The sequence below is a fragment of the Porites lutea genome, chromosome 5, assembly GCF_958299795.1.
Source record: "Porites lutea chromosome 5, jaPorLute2.1, whole genome shotgun sequence".
Lineage (NCBI taxonomy): Eukaryota > Metazoa > Cnidaria > Anthozoa > Scleractinia > Poritidae > Porites > Porites lutea.
Window position 1 is genome coordinate 32,113,137 of NC_133205.1, and position 24,550 is coordinate 32,137,686.

Below are 24,550 nucleotides of genomic sequence, written 5' to 3' on the forward strand. Positions count from 1 at the left end.
TCTGTGCTGGTAATGTACCTCTGATAAACATCACCATCTGGAGAATCAATATTACGGCTAAGTTCTGCACCAATAGTAGCAAAATGATTATTAAATTCGTTCGAAAGCTCGGTTGGGTTAGTTTTTGATACTCTATTTACTTTCAGAGATGTTACCGTTGTTTTCACAGATTTACGTAAACGAAGTTCATTGATAGTCTGCCAGGTCTTTCTTGAATCGCCTGTATATTTGTTAAAGCTGTTTTGATAATAGGCTTGCTTGGCTAATCTAATTTCGGAATTTACATTCTCAAACTCATTAATAATTCATAAAGAAAATTCAAAGGAAATTAATGCTTAATGAGTGTTTGGATATCAGATGAAAAACTGCTCATTTTTGCATCCTTAATTTCTCCTTCAAAAATGATTTTGTTTGAGAAGAAATATCAAACATTCGACACAGTGTTTCATCACCAGGTGAACACCTCGAAGTTCGTCAAAAATACTCCGCTGCGCGTCGTATTTTCAACTCTCTTCTCGGTGTTTCATCTGGTGATGAAACACTGCATCTCATGTTTGATACATTACATATTGCGTAGTTTTTCAAATTGTGTCCAATCATTGGGATCATGCTTTAATTGCTGCGGAGCGACCGTAGGGAGCGAGCAGCAACATAATTAGGATTTAACGGAAATATATAAGGTGGAACGAATTCTCGAATTCATCACTTTTTACCAAAATGCATTGCATTTAACCACACTTTTTACCAGAATGCATTGCATTTATCCACACTTTTTAACAGAATGCATTGCGCCACGAACAAGTCAAATATTCGGTGGTTTAGAGCATGCATCGATCGTTTGCTGCCCAGACTCAGAGCAGCCGTCAGAGTTTCTTTGTGGCAAATTTCTACAGCACGGTTAGAGGTCTTACCAAATTTAAGACACGCAGGAGTCTTTCAGATGAGTACGATGGTTAACTTGGGGATTGGATTTCAGTTCAAGAGTCTTTGACTCGTCCAGGCGTTAAACTTGACGAGAAGATGAGCATTTGCTCTTCGATCGACTCCTCAGCACGGGGGATATACAAATTCCAGCTTGCTAGAAGGTGATGTGAAAGTGAGAAAATGTCATGCCATGCTATTCTTAAGAACCTGTATGAGCCGAAAATGGATGTGATTTTGACCATTACCTTCAAAATAACAGGCGAAATCTAGATAACAAAACATATGTTTTGCGTCCTTCTTTGCAGACGAGGACGTGTATCGGCGTTTTGAAAAGCATAATTATGTTCTTTCATTCATTCATTGCCATGGAATATGCGTTTACATTGTTTTTGCCCCCGCAGGGATTTCGCCCAGAAGGCGAATTCCCGAGGAGGCACTCTAGTAACTCGCGCGTATATTAAGGAAATTACTTACAGTTGAAGTATACAGTCATACAGTCAATATAGAAAAATCTCGATTTGCTTGAACAGGGGAACGCAAGGAATTGGTAGGTAATTGATGACGTTTCTATTGTTTGCGCCCGCAAGTACGAAATGGTTAGGATGACGTAAAGACAGAGAATCCCGAAGGGACCGCTCAGGTAGATTTTGTGACATGCATTGTGCAGTTATACTTCAATACTCTTTTGCGTTACGTGTTATCAGTGACATTCTGTGGAGCAGTTGATACCAGTAGTTGTTTTGAAAGTTATGGACCAAAAGACACTCGTTAAGCGCAGATGAAGTTACAAGGTGCGTACAACTGTGTATATATAAACACTTGGCTTGAAACCTTGCCAGACACTCTTTCTCTCTCTTTGACCGGAATAAGACTCAGCCCAAAACAAGTGAACAACGGCTAGCTTAACACTAGCAGAACGATGGACGATTACAGAAATTCGCCGACAGTCAAATTCTGTGCTGACTTATTCGCTGCTCACAGATGTCCTTCAACTATAAAGTTTAAAATAAAACTGGAATGCGCGAGCGTGAATTGATCAAACTTCCTATTAATTTCTAATGCTTATTTTCCGGCAAATAAAATGAACTGAATGTAAAAAGTGAAAGAGAAATAGCGAAAAATTCAGCTTCTAATTGATCTTTTCTTATGGTTTAGAATAAACTATTGTCGAAACTGAGAATGTTTTGATCAAAGCTGTGTAAATCAAACTGAAACGGTGCATGGAACCTCGCGTTTTCTGTATTTATCTCACCTATTGTATGGATTATGCGTGAAAATTTTCATCATGAATCGGTATATTTCAAAGAGCTACACAACTGCAAGAATACTATTGACCGACAATATACAGAGCGGCGGCAGCTGTAGTGTCAACTATCACTAGCCTGTGAACAGGCCTTTGGTCGAGCGCGTTCACCATCGGGGTGGGGAGAGGGAAAAGCGAAAAGGCCTGTAGACAAACATTTGGGACCAGAGGAGGAGTGAACGTCTTCCCACAGTGCATTGCGATTACGTTTCTTACAAGATGGCGGAGTTTTCCTTCGCACGTCGTGTTTTTACGGTCTTTTTGTGTGAAACCAAACCAGGTTCGAGGAAATCAACGACAGAGTTTAATTTTTAGCTCATTCGGGACCTTTCGAGTGGCATCACGAAACCTTCCTTTCAGTGTCATACCCTTCACAAAAATTACACGAGCATTACGAAAAACAAGTTCAATGCATCCCTGACCAAAAGGGCGAATAGACTAATCGTCCTTTGAAACGTAGAGGATCTGTGATAGCCGCGAATTTCTAACAACACATTTCGCCATGTTGCTCTGACTTGTTCAAGCGTCTGAGCCGAATGATGACCTCACGAAAATCTTGATATATTAGTTTGAAAAGTAGGTTGAGTTTGATCGTCCGGGTGAACGTAGTCTTAAATAGGACTGTTGTTGTTGATAGTGACTGACGTTTCGACAACCTGTGCGGTAGTCATCTTCAGAGTCAAAGTGAGTTGTATCACGTCAGTTGATGGCATTATACTCTGGTTATTGATCTGATTGGTCAATTACGTCGTGATGTTATTGGTCGTCTGTCAGTTAAGCCGTGATGTTATTGGCTATGAAGACTCGTAATCAGTAATTGGTGCGTGTCGATCCGTCTATTGTCACAGTTAAACAGTCGTCTATTGTTAGTCAAATTGTCATTCTCTCGTAGTTAGTTTTGCTTGATCTCGTCAATAAGTCGTTAGTACGGCGCTGGTAACTGTTGGCTACGATTCAGTGGCGTTTGTTCCAAGTTAGTAAACCAGCTTTTTAAAGTAAGACGTTGATAGTAGTCTGTAGAATACGTTGTGCATGTCGCAGAGTCCCAGTCAATTTGAATCGCAATGCATTGTGGGAAGACGTTCACTCCTCCTCTGATTTGGGACCGCCGTTCCACGGTACCCGCTGTGCATCAGATCCTGATGCAAGCTCCTAATGGCGTGAACACTGACTGTTGACAGGTCTGATTGACATCGGTCGGCACGTAGCACGCGATTTGATAACAAAGTGGCAATAACAAAACAGTCCAAAGACTATTACCAAGGGGAGGAACTACGCGCTCCTACTGGGCCCAGCGTCAGGATACAACATTGCACAAAAACATTACATTCACGGACTAAAGAAAATCGCTTAGTTTAATTCAGATCGAGAAGGCACTTTGGAGAAAAGTAAGACCCTTATTCAGCCGCAATAAAAAGCTTTACGCTTCAAAAGAGGTCAAAGAAAATGCTCTTGCATCAGAGGGCACAAGCGGCGAAAATGACATTTGCTCAGTGAAAATGCAGAACCTTCCAGAAAATAATCTACCCCGCTGAGGAAAAAACTTATGGGAACAAGCAGCATTTTTGCATAAAGTAAAAGTCGTGTCGGGCTATCACGCACTTTTATTGCTATAAATACCCGAAGGTGTAATTCCTGTCGGCGATCGAAGCGCTGCTGATCTCTTTGTACTTGTCTTCGATGCGTCACGCTCTGGAGAAGTCATGATAGTATCTGCACCTTCCGCATTCCAAGTTCGCTCATTGCAGCGGCTTGTTAAATTACAAACCGAATTAGCAAGACGAACGGATTATTAATTCTCTTACCGGAGATCAACGGCTTTTTGCAAAATCGACAATGAAGTTCATGCTCCATTTCACTCTGTTTTCAGACGGAGCAAAACACCGCTCATTTCCTGTTAATTTTCCCAGGAGTTACTCACGCGCGAAATTGATTGACCGATAACGATCTTACTGACAGATGATCGGCAGGATAATTACAAGGGGGCGGAGGTGTAGCGGCCTCAAATGTTTGTCTACAGGCTCTCTACCCCTCTTTCCCTTCCCTTTGTCCTACTCAACTCTTTTTTTCCTTCTTTTTTTTTTCCCGCTTTTTGTGTTGTTGTTTTCTATAAATATATCATGAATAATAGCCTGAAATTCATCCGATCGGTTCGAGTCGTTTTCTCCTCTCTGAGGGAGTAATGGCGACTCGAAGTAATCGGATGAAATTCAGGTTACATGAATAACTGTTATTTAATAAAGTGCAATAAACAGCAAGAAAAGTATTGTGTTTCCAGAGAAAAGATAGTACACCGTATCTTAAATATATGAATAAACAATCTGAATTTCTATCATTTCCTTCAATTTACTGTGGGAAAACCAGAGTTGATAACCACTTGATCATTTTCTAAACAACGTTCCCACGAGTTCTTTCTATAGACTGATAGTAATTGTTACTTTCCAACATGTACATAGGACGTTCAATGTCATTTTCGATTTGTTCAAGTCTCGCTGCCTAACTAATTCCAGTATCAACTGAATGTGCCGCAGCATTACTATCTTTTAGATACCCTGGTTTTAAGTATATCTCGATCATGCGTTCATTTCTTTAGCGCAGACGTAATCCAAAGTGAACTGCGCGCGCGAACACGCATTGTCCTTAGGGGGGCATGTTTGTCAACGATAGAGAGAAACAACCTTTTCCATTGTAACCACGGTTGTGAAGTATTTTGAAGGTTATTTTAAGTTTATTTCGTGTTTGTGCTTAACGTTTCACTCGTGACTAGAGTCTTGTTATGATCAGTTTATAGATCAAGGTTAATCTGTATTTGTGTCGAAGAGTTTACAAATTGTATTACCTTTTGAAGTAGTTTGATTGTCGGTCCTTGAAGTGAGCACGTTTTGGAACCGTCGTAGCCTGCGAAAACATCCGTTTCTCCTCGCTTTTCGTCGATAAGGACTCGCCGGCGGCGAAGAGCGAGGAGAAACGGATGTTTTCGCAGGCTAGAACCGACCGTCGCTAAACTCGTCGCTGACCTTGATTGTTACCTACATCAGAGTTCCTGTTTTGGTTTAAGGTAGAGTCTTGTGGGTTTAGCTGTCACGCTTTCATTGGTTTTCTTATGGGTTTGTTTATTCCACTTTGGTTATCAACAGGAAATTCGTTTAAGTCACTCGGAAAAGCGTTTGTATAAAATCTCATGGTCAGCAAGCCTAAACGTACCTACGTTCTACTCATATAAGTTGTCAGTGTTTAGCACAAGGGGGTGAGTAGTTGAGATTAGTTACAGTTAGTTGTCTAGCAGAATTCGTTAAGTGATGCTGTAAACAAGACGTAAGAGCTCCTGTAAACATTAAAGAACACTGAACAAGATATAAACTCAGATACCTGGTACCTCTACCCTCAGCGAGCAAGTTGCTCGTAAACCCCCTACACCACATATCATTCGGATTGGTTGAAAAGTATATTTGGTCCCAACTTTGAGACGCAACATCATTACGAAAATTTTCTCTATTGAATTTCCGAAAATTCCTATAAGTTATTTCGTTGTGCCCTTTTGATGTTCCATTGATGGATAATTTACTATATGCAAAAGCGACGAACTCCCGAGCACACAATTCTATCTGGACAGTTAGTGAACAGGGGCACCCAACGAGAATATAGTTCAAAACCACATAAACATAGCATTGTTGAACGTACTTTAGTATTTAAACGGTAGATAAAGGCTTATTTTTATCCCCTAAAAATTTTTCATCTGTTCGGATTTCCTAGCTGAAAGTATAGTGTTCCGAAAATTATAGGGATCATTAAATGCAGAGGTGGGAGTTATTCTCGTTGGTTCAGTGATAAGCTGCTGAAGGCTATATATATCTGTGACACTCATTAGTTTGCGTGTATCATTGTCATATCGAGTAGCAGTCATGTCACAGCCTTAAATCTCCCATAAGGTAATATTCAGTATTTTCAGAATCGAGTTTCCCAATTAAGGTTTCGAAAGGTGAAAAGATACCAATGGGAGAATCTGGTGGTCTATACCACGTTACAACAACAAACGGTTTACAGCTAGGTTCTTGAATTTCCAGACTCAGATTTTCAAGACTATTCACGTTTAAATTCTTTTGTATGGTGAAATTTATTGAACTTTCCACATAGAAACATACTCCTCCACTACCGTTTGAAATTCTGTCACGACGAACTATGGTGCAACCAGGGATATTGACCTCATTGTCTGTAGTGGTTTTATTCAGCCTAGTCTCATTGATTGATAAGATATCTATTTCGTTATAAGCTAGAAGATTCTAATTTCATCTATATGAGTAGTTAATTTGTTGAAGAGTCAATTTAAAACCGAGACGTGACGGCAATAATGAGCTGGGCTCGCTGACGCTATGATTTGTTACATGAGATTTCTCGGCATTGCTTGCAGGACGTTGAATAGGCACGGCATTAGTGGATAGCGCCCCGGGATAGCGCATTATTTTACCCTAAGCTTGCCTGAAAGCAGCTGTGAAAGTTCTTAAAAAATTGTTGATTACCTTTGATATTAAGATGCAGTCCTCCTTGATTTAATCCCTTCTCAGAGATATTTCGATGCTGAATAAGACGGAGTTTTCAATCTGTCCAGCAAGATCTACGATCGAGTCGGCAACTTGCTATCGTTTTTTTCTGCTCGAGGTCGTTAGTACCAACATGCAAAATGACTTGATCTTGCGAAAGCTCCAAGTTCGGTTTAAGATAATCTTCATCGCTTTTGAACCAGTAAAACGACTTTACCACTACCCGATGGCCAACAGCTATTTCTAACTGTTGCTTTGAAACCCAGTCGACAATCTGATTTTTAACTGTAAATATGTCAAAAATACCCCAAATCCAAAAAAAGGTATTAACACAGAATTCAACTCACTTCCTCATCCACATTAGCAAGCTTCTCAATCCGACTCAGTCCGTGTAAAACAGCGTCAATCTCGCGCAGTCGGAAGTCGGAAGTTGGAAGTTGGATACCCTGGGTTCCAGAGGATATTTTTTAGCTCATGGATGACGTAGTCATGCCATGGGCTTTTGGAGGTACTCGAATGGCACTCGATCACTCACTCACTCACTTACTCGATTCTCATTACCCTTACCTCCCTTACTTAGTATTACTTTTATTCCAAGTGCCTTGTACGCATATGTTTGCTATATTCTAGAGGGTACTAGTAAGGCGTACATTTTTTCCCGACACCTAGCCGAAGATGGGTTTTGTATAAAAGAAAATATTCTAAAGAACACTACAATATCATCGGCAAGAAATGCACTTGGAGTTGTTAAAAGGACGTTGAAATAATTTAGCGTGGATTATTGTTGTATATTCAGTTTGGACTAACTGTACTCGGAGTGTGAAAGAGCTATCGCAGCCTGACGATGGGATTTCGCTCAGCGAAAAGCGAATAATAAGCCAAAGAGCCTTAGCTGCCGAAAAACGGTCCTCGATTAAAGTGACATTGTGGAGTATCTATTGTGGTTTTTTGTTATTATTTGGACAATTTTGCTCGAGGTGATCTTTGCCCAGTAGGCTGTTTGTCGGTGGTTCCTTTTATCAGTGCCATTATGTAATTTCTACAGGAAATGCTAAGTACAGAGGGGCAATAGGTTACTTCGACTGCGTTAAATTACTTAGCTAGGTCAGAGCACGTACAGCCTCGAGCTCAATCCAGTTATTAAAATAATTTTTAGCTAGTGTTTAGAGCCGTAAACGCCTGTATTCTGTATTTAATAGCTCGTAGTACAGATACTAACCTTTACGTACTCTTTGTGAACAGCATATGGAAACATTTATTTGAAAGCACTTATAGGAAACCCTCGAGGTCCATTAAAAAAATTGTTTAAAACCACGATTTAAATAAAACTCGGCCTTATGTAAAACTTAGCTATTTTACAAGAAAGTGCACTATCGTTCGGAAAGTGTTTGACGGTCACATGAGAAAGCAAATTATTCTACAACTAACAAGCGTTAAATTAATAAGTTTAAAGTGATCTTTGCGTTAAGCAGAAATGCTACGCTGATAACAATCGGATACTTAGACTGGGTAGGGTTTTGAATTCCAAAGGTTAGAACACGTACAGCTTCGGGCAAACAAGGGAAGCTCCCTAGGCGTGGATGGAAGGCGTGGGTGCTATAGATACGCCAAAAAGTTACCGAAGAAACGCTGACGAAATTGCTTAACACTACATATCAAAAGCAGATGTCAAAAACCAAATGCTAAACAAATCAGTGTAAACGTGATCTATCAAGTATATCAACACACAGAAAGTCATGAAATATAAAAAAAATACGAAGTAGAAAAGTGAATCTGTTACAGTGCCCAAACTGTTTAAAACACCTGAATTTCAAGATGGAATGTTTTTTTTTACACTTATTCAATTCATCCATGAGCTCGCTCCAAGGAGCCTTTGATTTCTTATCGATAGCCTTATCAAACCGTAAGCACGGTTTATTTCATATTAGGTGTTTTGAGAACGGATCTCTGAAGCCAGGGTGGAAGTTGGAAGTCGGAAACCGGAAGTCGGAAGATCCTTCTCGGCTTTCGTAGTATCAAGTTGTATATGAATAAAAGTACAAATAAATGCGCAAACGAAACGGCATTTTCAGTTTAGCTCTTTGGAATCGAGTGCGCAATTCGAGATTCCATGGTGATTTAACGTCACAAGTAAAACGAAGCAAACTGTCCAGAAGACTTAGTGTGTTCGTCCAAAGCGACTAAAAATGTCTCCCGTGATGAAGAAGATTACCCAGCGAGATTTCCTGGTTTCAGCGTCTGCTACATTATTGACTATCGAGTGTGAACCAGGGAGGCAGTGGTAGGTACCATGGTGAAGTCAAAGATGATTTTAGTTGTGATTGTTACTTTGCTTGAAATGCATGTGCACTAACTTTAAACCGGATCACCGACTTACTGTTCAGATTTCATGTTTAAAAGATTTCTTTTTTGGTTTGATAACTAAATATTTTTTGAAATCGGTCTGAGGCGCAATGAACCTCAAAGAGTGAAGAAAGACATGTAAATAAAGTTAGCTAAAATTTACAAAGGTACACTTTTCTTGGAAAAAGTGATCTTTTTATTTTTATCATAATCTCATAATGATGAACACGCTGAGTTTATCTTTGTTTCTGATATTTTACAGTGGGTTATAGAATCTTGTTTTTTTGGGGGGGGAGATTCTCAATTTCTTTCTCATTCTATTGCGCGCTGCAGAATAAACAGAAAGCTAGTAACATAACATCACAATGAAAATAAACAGAACAGTTTACAGTTTGCTTGAAAGCGTATCAGAGAGGAGCAAAATGAGTGCTGTCATACAAAAGATAAAGAGAAAAAAAAGAAACGCTCGTCATTTTCAGATTACAGCATCAGTAAACTTGCTGACCATCGAATGTCAGCCAGATGAATGGTAAGCGACAAAAAAAAAAGAAGGGCCGGAAGTGATAGAAAAAAAACGATACCGGACAGGCCTGTCAGGTGAAGCCTTCCTCACATGGATGGTTTACTGATTTCAAGTGTTATTGTTGAATATTTAGACACCCTCTCGATAACTTCGCTCTAGTATCGTTAATTGTGCTTGCACTTTGGGAAGAAAATATTATTATGTTTTTTTTTTTTTTTTAAAAAAAAAGCTATGTTTCCCTATCGTTGCCAGTTTTTTAAAGCGGGGAGGGGTCTGAGGGTTATAAGTTTGTCACGTGTTCAACCGAGAAAAGTTTTTCAAAGATGGCGGCCTAAACAGCTTGAGAAATTGAAAGTATATATTCCACACGTTTGAGTACTGTAAGTTTATTTTTTCATGGACAAACTACTAGGTGAGAGATTTTTTTTTGACTGTGTTTTAGTTCCTCAGTTTTTTTTACATAAAAACTGACTTAAATGTAGTAAGTTATGTTAAAATTTGCTGTTACTGTTGCTTTTTTTTCAGTTAATTTTGAATCTCACTTCTCTGCTCTTCGCTTTTTTCGTAGGCATCCTAACAAGCTCATCATTCTGTGGGGCAAAGAAAACAACAGTTGCCAAACTAAGGTATTTTATTGCTGTATTATTTACTGTTAAAATCGTTGAAATCTTAACTGTTTAATGAAACAAGCTTTAAAAACTTTGTCTTTTTAGCCGGTTCCATGGCAGCCGGGATTTTTCAATCCATACCGCGGCACTCATGTGTGGCCGGAGCCGGATCCCGTGAAAAACACTTTCAAACTCTGCAAGGTAAAGAGCCTCTTATCATCATGTTAAATCTACCTTTAAAACGTATATAAGCTTCAGCTTAAACGTAAGAAATGTGGCTGTAGGTTGCAAGGGCTCATGAATATTTCTTCAATATCAGTTATTCATTACAATTTAGCACAAAAACCTACAGACCTTTCACTAAGATTACCGACCTTTAGTCTATGCATGCTTGATCCATGAGATCTGTTTTTTCTTCTCTCAGAATCCAAAACGAGCCGGTACTTACGAAGACTGCCCTTGGAGGATTGTTGTCCAGAATGTAAGTTTGCATTTGTACCACCTGTCAAAGATTTCAAAACCATATTGTAGTGGTAACCTTTTGGACTTTGAAATAAAATAAAGAAACAAATCCTTGTTTACAAAGCCTACCGCGAAGAATAGAGGAACTTGCTCAGAAAACGTTTAGAAATATTAAACAGGCATTCTTGAACATCAAACGTCGGAAAACGTTTCAAGTATTTTTAGAATTGTTTAACAGCGACATCTGTCTTAAACACACTATTTCTCCCTCGTTTGTGCAATTCATTTTCGTTGGTCTTTTTTCAACAATTTTTATCCCCTTTTTTCGCAGGAGTGTGAAAATGGTCGGCGCCAGGTTATTGCTACGGGCTGCATTGATCTAGCGGATTATATCAGCGAGACAAACAAAACATTCGAGATAACTGTCACATTAAAACCAGCAATGAGAAACGTTCTCTCGGGAACAATCGAGTTTAACTTAACCTCTGTGATGTTAGAAGATGGAATACCATAGTGAGTATTGTGTAATTTAATAAGCATTTCTTCTCTAAGAAACTTGCATTTCTTCGTTCCTTTTTTGACGGGGCATAAACTTCTGACGAGATTGTATTTACCAAACGTGAGGTCATGTCAGGTTACTTTAGAGCCACTCTAGAGCAGACTATACAGTTTGGATTAAAATGGTCGAGTACCGGGCTTAATCTTTTATCACAACAGTAGTATCATCTCTACAAGCACTTCTAGGTCAGCAGTTGCGCTAGAATTTCAACTTACATTCAAACTGAGTACCCTTAGATAGACGGAGGAGACTGAATAACGTTTTTCTAAAGCTGTCATGAGCTGTTGCTTACTCGAAATGAGGAAGGGTGGAAATAAAATGTGCACAAATTTGGACTCCTCCTTAAAAATCTCCTAGATCTGTTGCTGAAGTCTCAACTCATCCAATTCATATTTTGCTTGTTTTTATCACAGTCGAAGCGATAAGGAAATATTCCAAGAAATCATGGCAGACGCTTTTAAATCAGCCAAGCATAGAATTGCCAAAAGTGCTGTGTCCTCCGCGGAGCATATGGATCCACTTCTGTTTTCCTTTGTTGATAAACCATCAGAGATTCCTTATACACCAAGGAAAAGAAAAAACAAGAAAAGAAGAAGCAAAGAAAGAGCAAATAACACACCTGACAGTGTTAACAACGGTCATGAAAGAGAAGCAAAGGTGGGAAAGAAAATTTCTCAACCGCCGCAGCCGGGCGCTTATTCAAACTGCCACAAGACTGCAGAGTCCGTGACTTGTGCTGAAGATAACAACAACAACGTGAAAGCCATAACACCTTCAGCAGATGAAGGAAAAGAATCTTCTTATACTGATACACCTGCAAATATTGAAGGAAAAAAAGATAGTCGCAAGACCAAAAGCCTAAACGATTTAACCTCTGGTGCAACCTCCAAACCAGCTGAACAATCTCTGGCATCCAAAGGCATGTTGTCAACCAGACCAGAAACAACACAACTGAGTGAACAGGAAACAAGAAACAATTTAGCTCCAGAGCAAGGCGAGGAAAAGGCTTCACTCGAAGAAGTTCATTCAATACCAAGTTATCGACCAAAGCTCAGTGTGTTTATAAAAGGCAAAAAACAGCCGAAGGCCAGCGGGAAGGAGACATCAGAACTGTTTCCCAAGGAAGATAAAGATGGCTACTCTGGATGCGGTGGAAATGTTGATAAGGCTCATGGCTCTGGAACATCTGGTCAACTCACTGCACCTAAGACAGATATGCCTGGTGAAAAGAAGCAAAATACTTCAGCTGATTCACACGACGATAACGAAATGATGTCTTCATTCTTCAAGAAGCTGTTGGAGAATGGTGCCAAAAAAGGTACAAAAACAAAACAAGGAAAATTTAAAAATTTTCGTAGTAATTGAGAAATTAATTTTTCTAGAGCGCACCTAGTATTTATAAAAGCGCGCTCAGTAAATTTTGACTTTGTTTCTGTCTAGAAATTATATTGAGAGACTTTTGGGTAATAAGAATACACATTGCCTGGCCGTTGTCACGCAGTTAGCGTGGAGGAGGCCCAATCACCGATCACCGACGTAGGCACGAGTCCCTTGGACTGTCTAATGGCTGGTTTTTCACCAGCGACGGAGTCCGAGTCGGAATCGTAAGCGGAGTCGTAAGAGTACTTATGACTTTGTGAAAATTAAAAAATCGGAATCGAAAGCTGAGTAATAAGAACGAGGAAATCGGAGTCGGGAGAATCAGAACGTTTCCATTTTCTTCCGACGCCGCTTACGACTCCGTCGCTCACGATCTAGTAAAAATCAGATCGCCGGAGTCGGAAGCATAAGAAGAAGGATAAAACCAATCATGAGGCACGTCCCCGCGCTTTGTGATTGGTTTAGTTCTTCTGCTTCTGCGTGCGACTTGGACAACCTAGTTTTCACTACACATCGTAAACGGTGGAGTCGTAAGCGGAATTAGAAAGCTGTTTTCACTAGATCGTAAAGTTCTACGCTTCTGATTGCGACTCCGATTCCGACTCGTCGCTGATGATAACCAGTCTTAAGGCCATGTTCCCCCCCTCCCCGCGAAAATAAAAAAGGGAGAAGCTCTCAAGAAATATTATCAGAATATTTCACCATAATTCGTTGGTAAAGTAGTTACTGAACTAATAGGTTATTTTTCTATATTCTATGTTTATTTTCAGCAGCGTCTGTGAATTACCCTGAACTGTCAGCTTATGTGAGCGCAGAGATGAAGTCACTCCAGGAAGAAATTGCTTCTTTGGAAAAAGTAACAGTCATGCTAGAATCTGAAATGCATCAGGCAATGGAGATTGAAGGTCAGTTCAAGCTTTAATTCCTTTAATCACAAAAGCTTAAGCATGTCAGTTTAATGAGTAGTAGTACGGGTTCTGCAATCTGTATATAGACTTGAGGCCAAGGCCCTTGCTTAGCCTGCGTAGCAGGTGCCGGTTAACTTTTATTTAAAGGCCGCCTGACGGGAGCACGCGTGTGCTCGAGATTTCTTCCTTAGTCTTTAAGGGCCCAGTGACCTATCTTTCGCGCGATCTCGCGCGTTGCTAAGGACGTGCAATGTCACTTCCGGTCGATGGGGTCATTGCTTTTAGCCAACGCCAAGCGCAGCTAAACATATCAATCATTAATGCGCGAACCCGGCAAAATTTTGCTAAATTGCTACAGTAACTTTGAAAATATGGAGAAGTAAACAAAAGCAAAAGAAAAACCAAACAAAACAAACTTTTTCCCCAACAACGGATTCAAAAGATAGGTCACTGGGCCCCTAAAAGAAAAAAAACCGGCGCCTGCTAAGCAGGCTAGCTCTCGCTAGTCTTCTTGAGATGGTAGCAACATTCAACTGAGTTTCTTGAAATATCTTAGTATTATTTCTTTGCTTTTCAGTTCCAGTTGTGTTGATAGATGATTTGTAGAATCAGTCAAAATTGAGTTTATGATTATGCGATCAATATTTTGTATTTAGAGTGCAAAGAGAAGTTGGATGGTCTAAAACAGGACTGGATGATCTTGTTGAGTAACATAGAAGGGCTGACAAAGAGAAAAGCCGATCTTCAAATTCTGTAAGTGATACTTTAATTATCGTCTACTGGCAAAACGTGTTTTGTTGTGCCTCGTTAAAGAAAGTCAGTCTTTACAATGTCAGAAGCCAATGTGTAATAAAGCTTCGACACCGTGTCCTGGATGGTATCCCATGGGTCGTGATAACAGCGTCTGTTTTGTGCACAGGCACACCAAGAGGGTAATCCGGGCAAATTACTTCACGAAAAACGTATTGTAAAGCCAAAAACCTCATTACCGCTAGTCAAACTCTTCTCACGGGTAGTATTACAAGTATGGGTTTATGTGAAAACACCAGTGCACTACCACTACTACTACTGCTATGATTGCATTCCGTATTTACTCGAATAAACGCCTCTCTCAAATGAACACCGCAGTTGGAAGCAAATTTACCAATATTCCGCAGCCAACGATAATACGCCGCACCCAATCAGAAAAATGCGGAGTTCATTCTAGAACTCTTTCAACCTGGTAATCTACAACATCCGTCCTCTCCTTTCTCAGCAAAAAAAGCGAGACTTCAGAACTAAATGCACCTTTCTTTTAACATGTTTACAAATGATTTACGGTAATTTTTGTCAGTGATTAAGAAATGTGTTTGCAAAGTTAACACCGCATCCGAAGCGCGAAAAATCTAATAAACGCCGCGACGTGTTTCATCTAGTAAATAAGGAAGCTGGCATATCTCTCTTCATATAAAAAAATGTCTTTATCTTTTACTTATCTCTTCAGTGAAAAACAGGAGAATCTTGAGCATTGTTGTGATATCCTCAGAAACGAACTCAAGCTTTTCTTCACACTGGAAGGTATATTAACATTGTTCATTCATATTGCTAATGACACAAAAGAACTGTTTGTTATCGACAATAGTTTCGCCGAACCGGTGAAATAATACGTGGTGCCTGAATCAATTTGACCAGTGGGAGGAATTATCGAAAGAAGAGTGGAATGTTGCTAATTTCCGTTTCAATTTAACTTGGCGCGTTTAACAGAAAGCTTTTCCACAATAAACTCCCCGAAAATTTAACAATAACTTCCATTAAGTTATTATCCCAATAAAGATTGAAAGTGAGAACGTATTTAAAGTGAAAATAAGGACGCACAATTCTTGGCCATCACCGCGATACAGAAGGTTTACAGGGATCCGAGATCATTTCCGAAACAAACTGTGAGAGTGTGTCACCTAGACAGTCAGTGAAGGAGTAAAACTTAAAATTGTCGTTTTACCAGCTCAGCTGATAAGGCAAATTGGCCACCCTTAAAGGGTTTCGATTGTCGGTGTTGCTAGTTGTTGTTGTTGTTGTTGTTGTTTTTGTGGAATAGTCAAGCGAGACAAAGCTGCACACGAGAAGGTCCGCCTTCCAAAAAGCTTGGGTGCACAGCCGCCTTTTCTTGTTTATCTTGTTTATACCTGATAAACAAGGGATTACTATAACGAACGTGTACCAAGGACTAATAAAAAAACAGTTTGAAGACAAATGATATTTGGTCGTTACATTTTCAGATTGGCGAAGAACAGACTACCACAAAATGCAAGAGGCCAAGCTTCTTGATATTCTCCATTGCCTCAAAGATAAGCAAAGAGAAACTTGCTGAACAGAAAAAAACTTTGGTGAGTAATTACTAGCGTCTTTTTTTTTGTTTTAAGATCAGTTAACTCTCTAATTGTAACCCATGTCTGCAGATCATTTCCAGGATGCTTATTTGCTTTTTATTTCACCCAAGCATAAAAGAGTCGCGGATCTGATCTTACTGGGCCAATGTTTAATTCCATCATTCTATATCCTCTCTTGATTCCATCTATTGTAAACCATTCTGGCTAAATAGAAGACAACTGCAGACAAAACTGATTGATCAGGGAAACTGGATGTAGACTAGTTAAGTGGAATCAGGAGACAGCACGCCAAATCACTTTTCCATTTTTTTGTATTTTATCATTAACAATTTTTTAAAAAACGAAGATATGATCGTCGCAGTAGTAATTGCAATTTAAGAAACTACAAATTGACCCGAAAAAGTTTCGTGACTTCAACAAGATTCGAATCCATGGCCTCTGCATTAGCCCTGAAGTGCTTTAACAACTGAGCCAAGAAGACCCATACATTGGGAGCAGGCCAATAATGACTAACAGATTTGTTTTATTCTTTTCGATTTCAGATTTTCTCCTGTTCTGCTGTAAATTGTAAAAACGCAAATACTTATAAATGTGTAAATAGAAACTAATTTAAACCACTACTTATAGTGATAAGAGTATAAATTGTATAAGTAGCTCTAAGTATTGGTCGATAAAGGAAATCTACTTCATTAATATTTCTTCTGTATTCCGAGTCTCGATCTAAAGCACATTCTCCCTTGAAGAAAGCTAAACATTCTGTATTTCTTCAGTCGAGTTCTTTTAAAGCAGGTTTAAAAGTTTTTTTCCCCCTTTTTTGGTTAAAGATTCTATTCTATTCTTGCAACGTATCATGTAAATATGTAAATAGAGAAAAAAAACAGAAGTAGTTAATTGTATAATTGTTAATACTTGAACTGAACGACAAATTTTTATTTTTGTCTTTTTTTCTTCGAAATGGAAGTAACTCTTTCGTATTTGATTAATACCATGGAGTCATTTTTCCTTACAAGTAAGAAACGTTTGTATGAGCCCTGAACTGACAAAAGCAGACAGAACAAATTTAAGATGTGATCAAGACAACAAAAAAACACAGTAGGTTCTAATCACAGCTTATTCCAAACAGCATGCATGCATCAGTTCCTAATGGTCATTTTTTTGGTTTGATTTGGTTTTGAAAATCTATTACAAAACGTTGATGTTGTAAGGTGTAGAATGACTTTATCCGTCACGTGATCTAAGTAGGTTGCTATGGTTTCATCCAATCTGATGCACTACTGATATACAATCGGGTTCATCCTAATAGTGACGCATGCGTTTATGACACTCTTTGTGTGACTACGTTCATTAGATCTTTACTGTGCAAATTTCTTGTCTCTTAGACGTTTTTGACTTTCGTTAAAAAACTGTCTTTGTTTTCACTCACGGCAAGCCGGTCAAGCTTTTTCCATTTCTTTTCCTTTTACGTTATAAGTTCATTTATACCAAGTTTTCTTACTACTAAACAATGCCGCACTAATCATAGCCCCTTTAATTTTATTTTGCCTTTTTTTTTTTACGTTTCCTGTCGTCAATTTTCCAAACTGTTACCAGCCAACATACATTTGCACTTTTGCAATTTAATGGCTTGCTTCTTTCAGTTTGGTAGGCTTTTTTGCAATTTATATGCAAGCTTTTTTGCAATGTAATAGGCTGGTTTTTCCTAGGATATACTATCAGCCATATTTGCACAGTAAAAAGACAATTGGGTGTAGTCAGGTAAAGTTGTCACATCCCAACGGCTGCGTCATGGTTATTAATGACTTACTCAGTGCAAACGAATGGAGGAAAACGAAGCCTGTCTGACGTCATTCTATACAATCCTACCGACAACGTGGTCAAGAGTGTTTGTTTGTTTTAATTTTCCTTTAAAATAAATTCTGTCTCAACAAAAATATCTTTGAAGTGTATATTTTATCATACTGATTTGTTTACTGTGCTTGCATTGCTGTTTGGAATCGAGAATTGGTGAGCTTTTTTAATTGTTCACTAAAAAAATATTGCAAATTGTCCACCTCTCTGATTTCTGGAGCTATGTTCTCACGAAACTAACGGATCCGGGTAAAAACAAAACAAAAACTACAGATCAGAGGAGTCTATGGTGACTCTTTTCGTTTTACTTTGTGTGACCGAGCCGCGCGAGTAGGGGAGGTAGCGAATGACGACCAATGAAAGACAAAACGCATACGAAACAAACAAGAATTTAATGGCCAATTAGTGGAAAAGAAATACAATAACAACAAATACTAGAAAAACCGAATAAAGCAACAAAAAGGGAACAAAAGGGTGATGAAAAGGGCAATAGCGCCACTCCAGCGAGGGGAGAACTCTACAAAACTATGTCTTACGGCTTGACTAGTGAACGCGGCAACTGGAACTGTAGTAATGCGTAGAAACGCTACGTGCAGGCGTATTTATATCGCGCGGAACACAAACAGCTCGCATCCTGTTATTAGCAATACAATTGGACAACTATAGCTAGGTAAGCCACAAAACAGTGAAATCTTCCTTTTGGCAATACGCCTGTTTGCGAAACACTATTATCGCTTTACCGCAGAATACATACGTGTTCTGTTAATACAATAGGAGGAAACAAATGGAGAGTTTCGCGGTTAACTACAGCAATGGCGGCAAGTTAAAGCGAGCTAAAATCAATTAATTTCTTTCCTGTTTATGGGTGTAAAGGCGGAGAAATCACAGAGCTAGATAAAGCACGGCTAACCACAAAGCACAACTAAAGAAACGCGTACCGTGGGAAAACGATAAACGGAACCGCAAAAATAATACCGAAAAGAAAATGCTTTGTGAGCTAATTATCGAGCTCGGTTACATTTGTACAATTCCTGAACTTTTTTCTCGACTGGCCAAGTACAAAAACGACGAGACACTTTCGTCTGGGCTTTCATAAGTCCAGTAGAAAGCCATTGGTAGATAACTTGTGTTTAGAAGGAACAGTTTCTTTTGAGACTCCAAATCAATGCCTTTGGATCAGTTCGTGTGAACGTAGCATGCCTCATACAGCCGGGATCACTTACTCCTTGTAAATAGATAATATTGTAAATAAAGAAGACCAGTACGTAACTTGCATTTTGCAAACAGTGTCATGTTTTCTTGGTTGCCCGCATCTGACCGTTTATGGAAAAAATACTGTAACCGCGCAACGCTCGTTATAGCACTGCATTGTTTTCCCACTAATTTGCGTCGAGCCAAAACAAATGGGGGTGTTAGGAGGAGGGTTTCACTATCACCTCAGTTATTTTTATACCTCGCACCCCTGGGGAGAGCAGTTGCTACGTGCAGAGGGTAAAAGGAAAGTGGTAGGAGAGAAACTACAGGGGAAGGGTAGCCTGAGAAAATAGACAAACTACGGGGGTAGGGTAGCCTGAGAAAATAGACAAGATTTCTCTACGCCGTCTCTTGTTTCCCTAGCGGTAGATCGTTAATAAAGCTAGCACTTTTTTTTATCTTCTTCCCCATCTGGGGCTCGAATTTTTTTTGCGAGTTTCCATTTGATGCAAAAAAACGTTTCATGTTCAACTTCTCCTAAGGTTGACTGCGTATTTTTCTGAGTATCTATTTTTTTTCATTTCTCCATCTTTTAAAATACTTTTTGGAAAAGAATTTATTGTGCGCAAATTTTAAGGTACGACAAGTGTAGTTCTATGTCGTTACTTAAAACAGAGAATATGGAGATTAGACCATCCGTGCGTCAAACGGTCGTTTCCAAGACGTTAAAGACAAACAACATTTAGACTATAAAACTGGTCACCACTCACAGTGGTCGCGGTCACCTATGAGAGGTTTCAGCTATAGGGCTTTGACTTGGAAAGCTTTGGTATTGTCGCTTAGACGAGAAGTGTTGCATGTAGTTACGATTGTAGTTTAAACGCAGGCGACGAAGGGAAGGAGCGCTTTTTCTGCTTCTCCCTAGGGGCCCCAAGATGCCACTGCGGAGGACAGACAGAGACAGGGTGATGAGAGAGCAATTCTGGTCAGTCAGGGAGGGGGCCCTAAAAAACGTCAATCCCAACATCCCAATTTTTTTTATCCCGATGTTTTTATGGGCTTATATTGATTCGGAAAATGTGGTGTGTAATAATTAGCCATGGTAAACAAATTCTCGGTAATTAAAACATCGGACAAAAGAAGCAAAGCTGATTTTACAGTTTGGAATATCTGCTTTTGGTTACCAATATTTCGGAAGGCAAGGCCTTCCTTTTTTCCGGGTAGCCCCGGGCCACTAGGCTGCCGGGCCGTCAAAAGAATGAAGTGGGCGGGAGAAAGTAAAATAGGAAGAGATATCGTACGTAACCGATTATAACCTCTGCGCATGTGCGTCTTTGTAAGGCGTTTTAGGAGGGCTTATAAACGGACTAGAACGGGAACCCATGACTCCTGTCTAGAAAAAATGCTTCCAAACAGGTTTTGGTGGTCATTGCGGTTTGCGGATTTTTCGTTTTTTAGCATCTGGTTTTCGGTTTTCGTGAAAAATACTAGCGGTTTTTCGGTTTTGGTACCCGATGTGGTTTTTGGTTTTTCCTATTTTGTCCTATTTTGGGTTCCGGTTTCTGTTCGATTTGAGCAGCACTTAATCTCGAATAGCCGTAGACTACGTGTAGTCCCCCATTTTTCCTCAGGGATAGTAGCGCGAGCGAAACGCGAGCGCGCGTGAACATCACCCCACGCGAAAAAAGGCGACACGCGGCGGGGAGAGAGAAAAAAAATTTTTTCTCTCCCCGCCGCGTGTCGCCTTTTCTCGCGTGGGTTGATTTTCACGCGCGTTCGCGTTTTGCTCGCTCTACTATCCCTGAGGAAAAATGGGGGACTACTCGTAGTCTAGAATAGCCGCGAAACGCCAAAGTTATTTAGAGGAATGTATGAGAAAATAAATGTCATGGTAGGGGATCAAGCGTCTCCCTTGACGCCCGGCGAGCCTCTGACCTCGCAGACCAGGGCGACCATTTGGTCAGTTTGCGAGCTATGGCTTCCAACGTGCCTCCCGCGCCAGCAACGGAAGAAGCAATAGTGGATTGTGTTGCGTTTTTTTACGAGGAGGGAGTTATCAAATGGTAATGTTCGATTAGAGATTTTCGATTGAAGTTTCCAGAGCTATAGCTTTTTGCGACTGCAAAATTGTAATTCTAAAGAGGACTTGTGTGCAAATTCTCCTAAGTTAACTAGGCTCCATAACTAGCGGATTTTCGGAAATTGAGCTGCAAAGTCTGGGCTCGAGAGAGCGGCAGAAACAAAGCCTATGATTTAAGCAGACACAAAAAGATACGAAGGCTTCAGACAAAGTCCATGACATTCACTAGATCAACATCCTGGTTTGACTATTGTTGCCGGAGGCGATGTTAATCGGCTTGACACTAATGAGCTTATTGTAATGACAGGATGGGACTCTCTTGTAGATTTTCCAACAAGAGGCGATGCGTATTTGGACAAGGTCTTCACAAACCGGCCGGATTTATTTGCAAAGAGCATTCCATACTTTGTGTCCATAAAAACAGATCACACAGCGGTCATTTTACCAGCAGGAACGAAATTAAAGCCGATCAGACAAAACGTTCGCATTAGGGATTGTAGAAGACACCGTAAGGAGGGATTGTACCTAAAACTAGTAAGTGAGAATTGGGACAGTGTCTTAAACTTAAATGATGTCGAGGAGGCAGTGAATAATTTGGAAGCAAAAATTAAACACCACATGGATGAGTGTATGCCGTTGCGGTCAGTGCGCATGTCATCGCGTGATCCGGTGTGGATGACACCCTTACTAAAATCGTTAATGAGGGTAAAGTCAAGAATAGCTCCAAGCAATAAAGATCGGCTGGCTGAGGTTAAGAAGAAAATAAGCGAATTGATTAGTAAGAACAGAAGAACACTCGCAAAAGCACCTGTCGGATCCAGAGAATGGTGGAAGCACGTAGATAACTTGTCCCAACGACGCAGCATTTCTGCTAACGTTACATTGGACACCAAATCACTGGAGGAGCTTAACGACTACTTCGCCGATTTGTGCACTGATGACGCATATACGAAGCCTGTACCAGCTATTGTGGATAAGAGCTTAGAAGCCCCTCAGATATCAGAAAGACACGTGTGTGGAATTGCTTACAACATCTGAAGAAAACCGCTATGGGACCAGATCTCATTCCCTTTTGGATTTGGAGGGATCACGCTGAGATCTTCACAAGTGTCATTCATAAGATCTGGAATGTTTCCCTGAAAACTGGCAAGTGGCCCTCCTCGTGGAAAAGGGCCCACGTAACGCCCCTCCCTAAGATCGACATCCCTAAGGGCAAGCAGGACTTCAGAGGAATTAAGATCACGCCTGTAATTGCACGCGCGTTCGAGAAATCTGTGTATAACATCCATGTACGAGACATTGTCGAACAGCATCTGAGTTCAACACAGTTTGCTTATACGACAGGGGGGAGTTGCACTGATGCGCTCTTGAGCATGCAGCACACCATCTACAGCCATTTAGACGAGCAAGACTGCAAAGCCGTCCGAGTATTTGCAATGGATTTTAGTAAAGCATTTGACTGTGTCAATCATGAACTCCTGTCATCTAAGCTTAGGCAGTTGCCATTGAATCCCCTTATTGTGAACTGGTATTTAAGCTTTCTCGAGAAACGCCAGCAGCGAGTAGTTTATAACGGTTTTGAGGGACAGTGGCGTGAGGTCAATAGGGGTACGACACAAGGTAGTGTCAGTGGGCCATATCTTTTTAACGTGTTTATTAATGACTTGGAGATCAATCTAGAAGGTCGCCCAGCCTTGTTTAAATATGCTGATGATTCTACAATTATCGTCCCTTTTTAGGGAAACGGCCAGTGTCGCACCGACTTGGTGGATCAGTTTCTTAGCTGGTCCAGCCAAAAATCGCATGACATGCAATCCAACAAAATGCAAGGAGATTATTTTCCGTAAGAAAGGTTTCAGTCAGGACATCGCGCTAGTTAGTAACATACCGCAGTGCGCAGAGTTATCCATATTAGGTGTTACTTTCCAACAAAATTGTAAATACAGTAGTCATGTGCGTGCGAAGGTAATTAAGGCAAACAAGTCATTATTCGTATTAGGATCTTTACGTAAGGAAGGAATGTCCCAGGAGGAAGTAGATCACCTTTTTAACGCAATAGTTTTACCAAATTTTTCTTACGCTTTGCCTGTTTATGGTGCCTCAGATTCCGACCTTTCTGTAATACAGAATTTTTTAGACCGGTGTATGAAAAGAAAGTTTATGTCCAAGAATGTAAATATCAGGGATTTGCTAGAGAAGGCGGACAAGACACTCTACAAAAAAAGATCGAATGACCCCGAATGCCCGTTCTTCAAGTTTTTACCTAAGGAAAAGAACATGAGGTACAATCTTAGAAATACGTCAGTCTCTGTCCCTAGAATCTACACTGACAGGTTTAAGAACGTTTTTAGTAACAGAATAATTTTTAGATATGATATGTAAATAGTTTTTTGAGTTTATATTGTAACTTAGGATATGTGATTTTATCTTAAGAAATAAAGATTATTATTATTATTATTATTATTATTATTCAAATACTTTGGTGAAATTAGTGTTAGTTTAGTTTGCTCTGTATCCCCCACTTGTCACCATTGTATCGGTTTTTGACGGTTTTGTATGCGGATTTCGGTTTAGGCCGAATTTTTTTGCGGTTTTGCGGTTTTGGATGATTTTTTCCTTCGGTTTTGCGGTTTCTAATATACCCCAATGCCCCCCTCCTGACCGGTCAGACCATTCCCGTCCGTCGTAATGAGAGTTTCACTTTTTATCAAAACTGACCAGCCAGATCAGTTAAATCTTAACTAGTATACACGAAGGAATTTGTTTTTCAGCAAAAACTCTTGGAAAAAGCCTATTTCATTTTCAAAGTGACTGGTGTCTGGCAACAGTCTGGGCGGCCAGTTCTGACACTGAAAGCTACTGAAATGGAAAGCGGGCTTAGACTGTCTGCGGCTCAGGCTAGGAAAGGCAGTTTCCTCCAGCTTTGTTCTCGTAATTTTGCGGACCCAACTATCTCGGAGCCTGGAACAGTCAACAGGTAGATGATGTAGAGGGACTAAGAGGACCTTTTTACTCAGGCACGGATCCACACCGGTGCGGGTTTCCGTTTTAGGAAAATCGGTCAAATTTTTTTCATCAATAATATATGACTAATAAAAAACTTTCCAAGTTGAAATCTGGCTAATATCCTGTCTGAATGACCCAGAGAAGGCCCAGGAAAGGGGACTTTAGGGAGTTGAAACTAATCCCAAAATTTCCTGGGAGAGCATGCCCCCGGACTCCTCTTGAGGCTTGCGCTTACGGGGCTCGGGGTTTAGGAAATCGGTCATTTATCCTAGATCCGCGCCTGTTTACCTGAAGGGGGGAAGCTTATAAGCGGCAGTTTACAACGGTATGAAATTAAACTGCCCGTTGCTCCCCCCCTTTAGCTTGTTCGCATACTTATGCCTTTTGTTCTTCGCGGCGGTAAGTTTTTAAAAATTGCCGGTGTAAACTTGCTGTTGCCCCGTGAAGACCGAGAGAGAATGGGCGCAAACCGTTTGGTTCTTCAATTTTTGTATCCGTTGATTGGTTC

The 24,550-nt window shown here is 40.2% G+C and overlaps 2 protein-coding genes and 1 pseudogene across 2 annotated transcripts; all 3 read left to right on the top strand.

Annotated features, from left to right (window-relative positions):
• The first annotated feature begins 12,439 nt into the window (after positions 1-12,439).
• On the top strand, positions 12,440-15,912 carry LOC140936294 (EH domain-binding protein 1-like). The gene is made up of 5 exons (XM_073385742.1): positions 12,440-12,578; positions 13,411-13,545; positions 14,205-14,301; positions 15,032-15,105; positions 15,804-15,912. The coding sequence occupies exons 1-5, from the start codon at positions 12,476-12,478 to the stop codon at positions 15,893-15,895; spliced, it is 501 nt and encodes a 166-aa protein (XP_073241843.1). The 5' UTR covers positions 12,440-12,475; the 3' UTR covers positions 15,896-15,912.
• A 5,349-nt stretch (positions 15,913-21,261) lies between these two features.
• On the top strand, positions 21,262-22,775 carry LOC140938239 (uncharacterized; annotated as a pseudogene).
• A 64-nt stretch (positions 22,776-22,839) lies between these two features.
• On the top strand, positions 22,840-23,479 carry LOC140937096 (uncharacterized). Its single transcript, XM_073386628.1, has one exon. The coding sequence runs from the start codon at positions 22,840-22,842 to the stop codon at positions 23,416-23,418; it is 579 nt and encodes a 192-aa protein (XP_073242729.1). The 3' UTR covers positions 23,419-23,479.
• The last annotated feature ends 1,071 nt before the right edge of the window (positions 23,480-24,550 follow it).

Bases quoted from the DNA above. Each gene is read 5' to 3' on its own strand.
- LOC140936294 (XM_073385742.1), top strand. From the start codon at position 12,476: ATGCCTGGTGAAAAGAAGCAAAATACTTCAGCTGATTCACACGACGAT. The intron at 12,579-13,410 runs GTACAAAAACAA...GTTTATTTTCAG, and splicing joins GGAGAATGGTGCCAAAAAAG to CAGCGTCTGTGAATTACCCT. The intron at 14,302-15,031 runs GTAAGTGATACT...TTATCTCTTCAG, and splicing joins AAAGCCGATCTTCAAATTCT to TGAAAAACAGGAGAATCTTG.
- LOC140937096 (XM_073386628.1), top strand. From the start codon at position 22,840: ATGACATGCAATCCAACAAAATGCAAGGAGATTATTTTCCGTAAGAAA.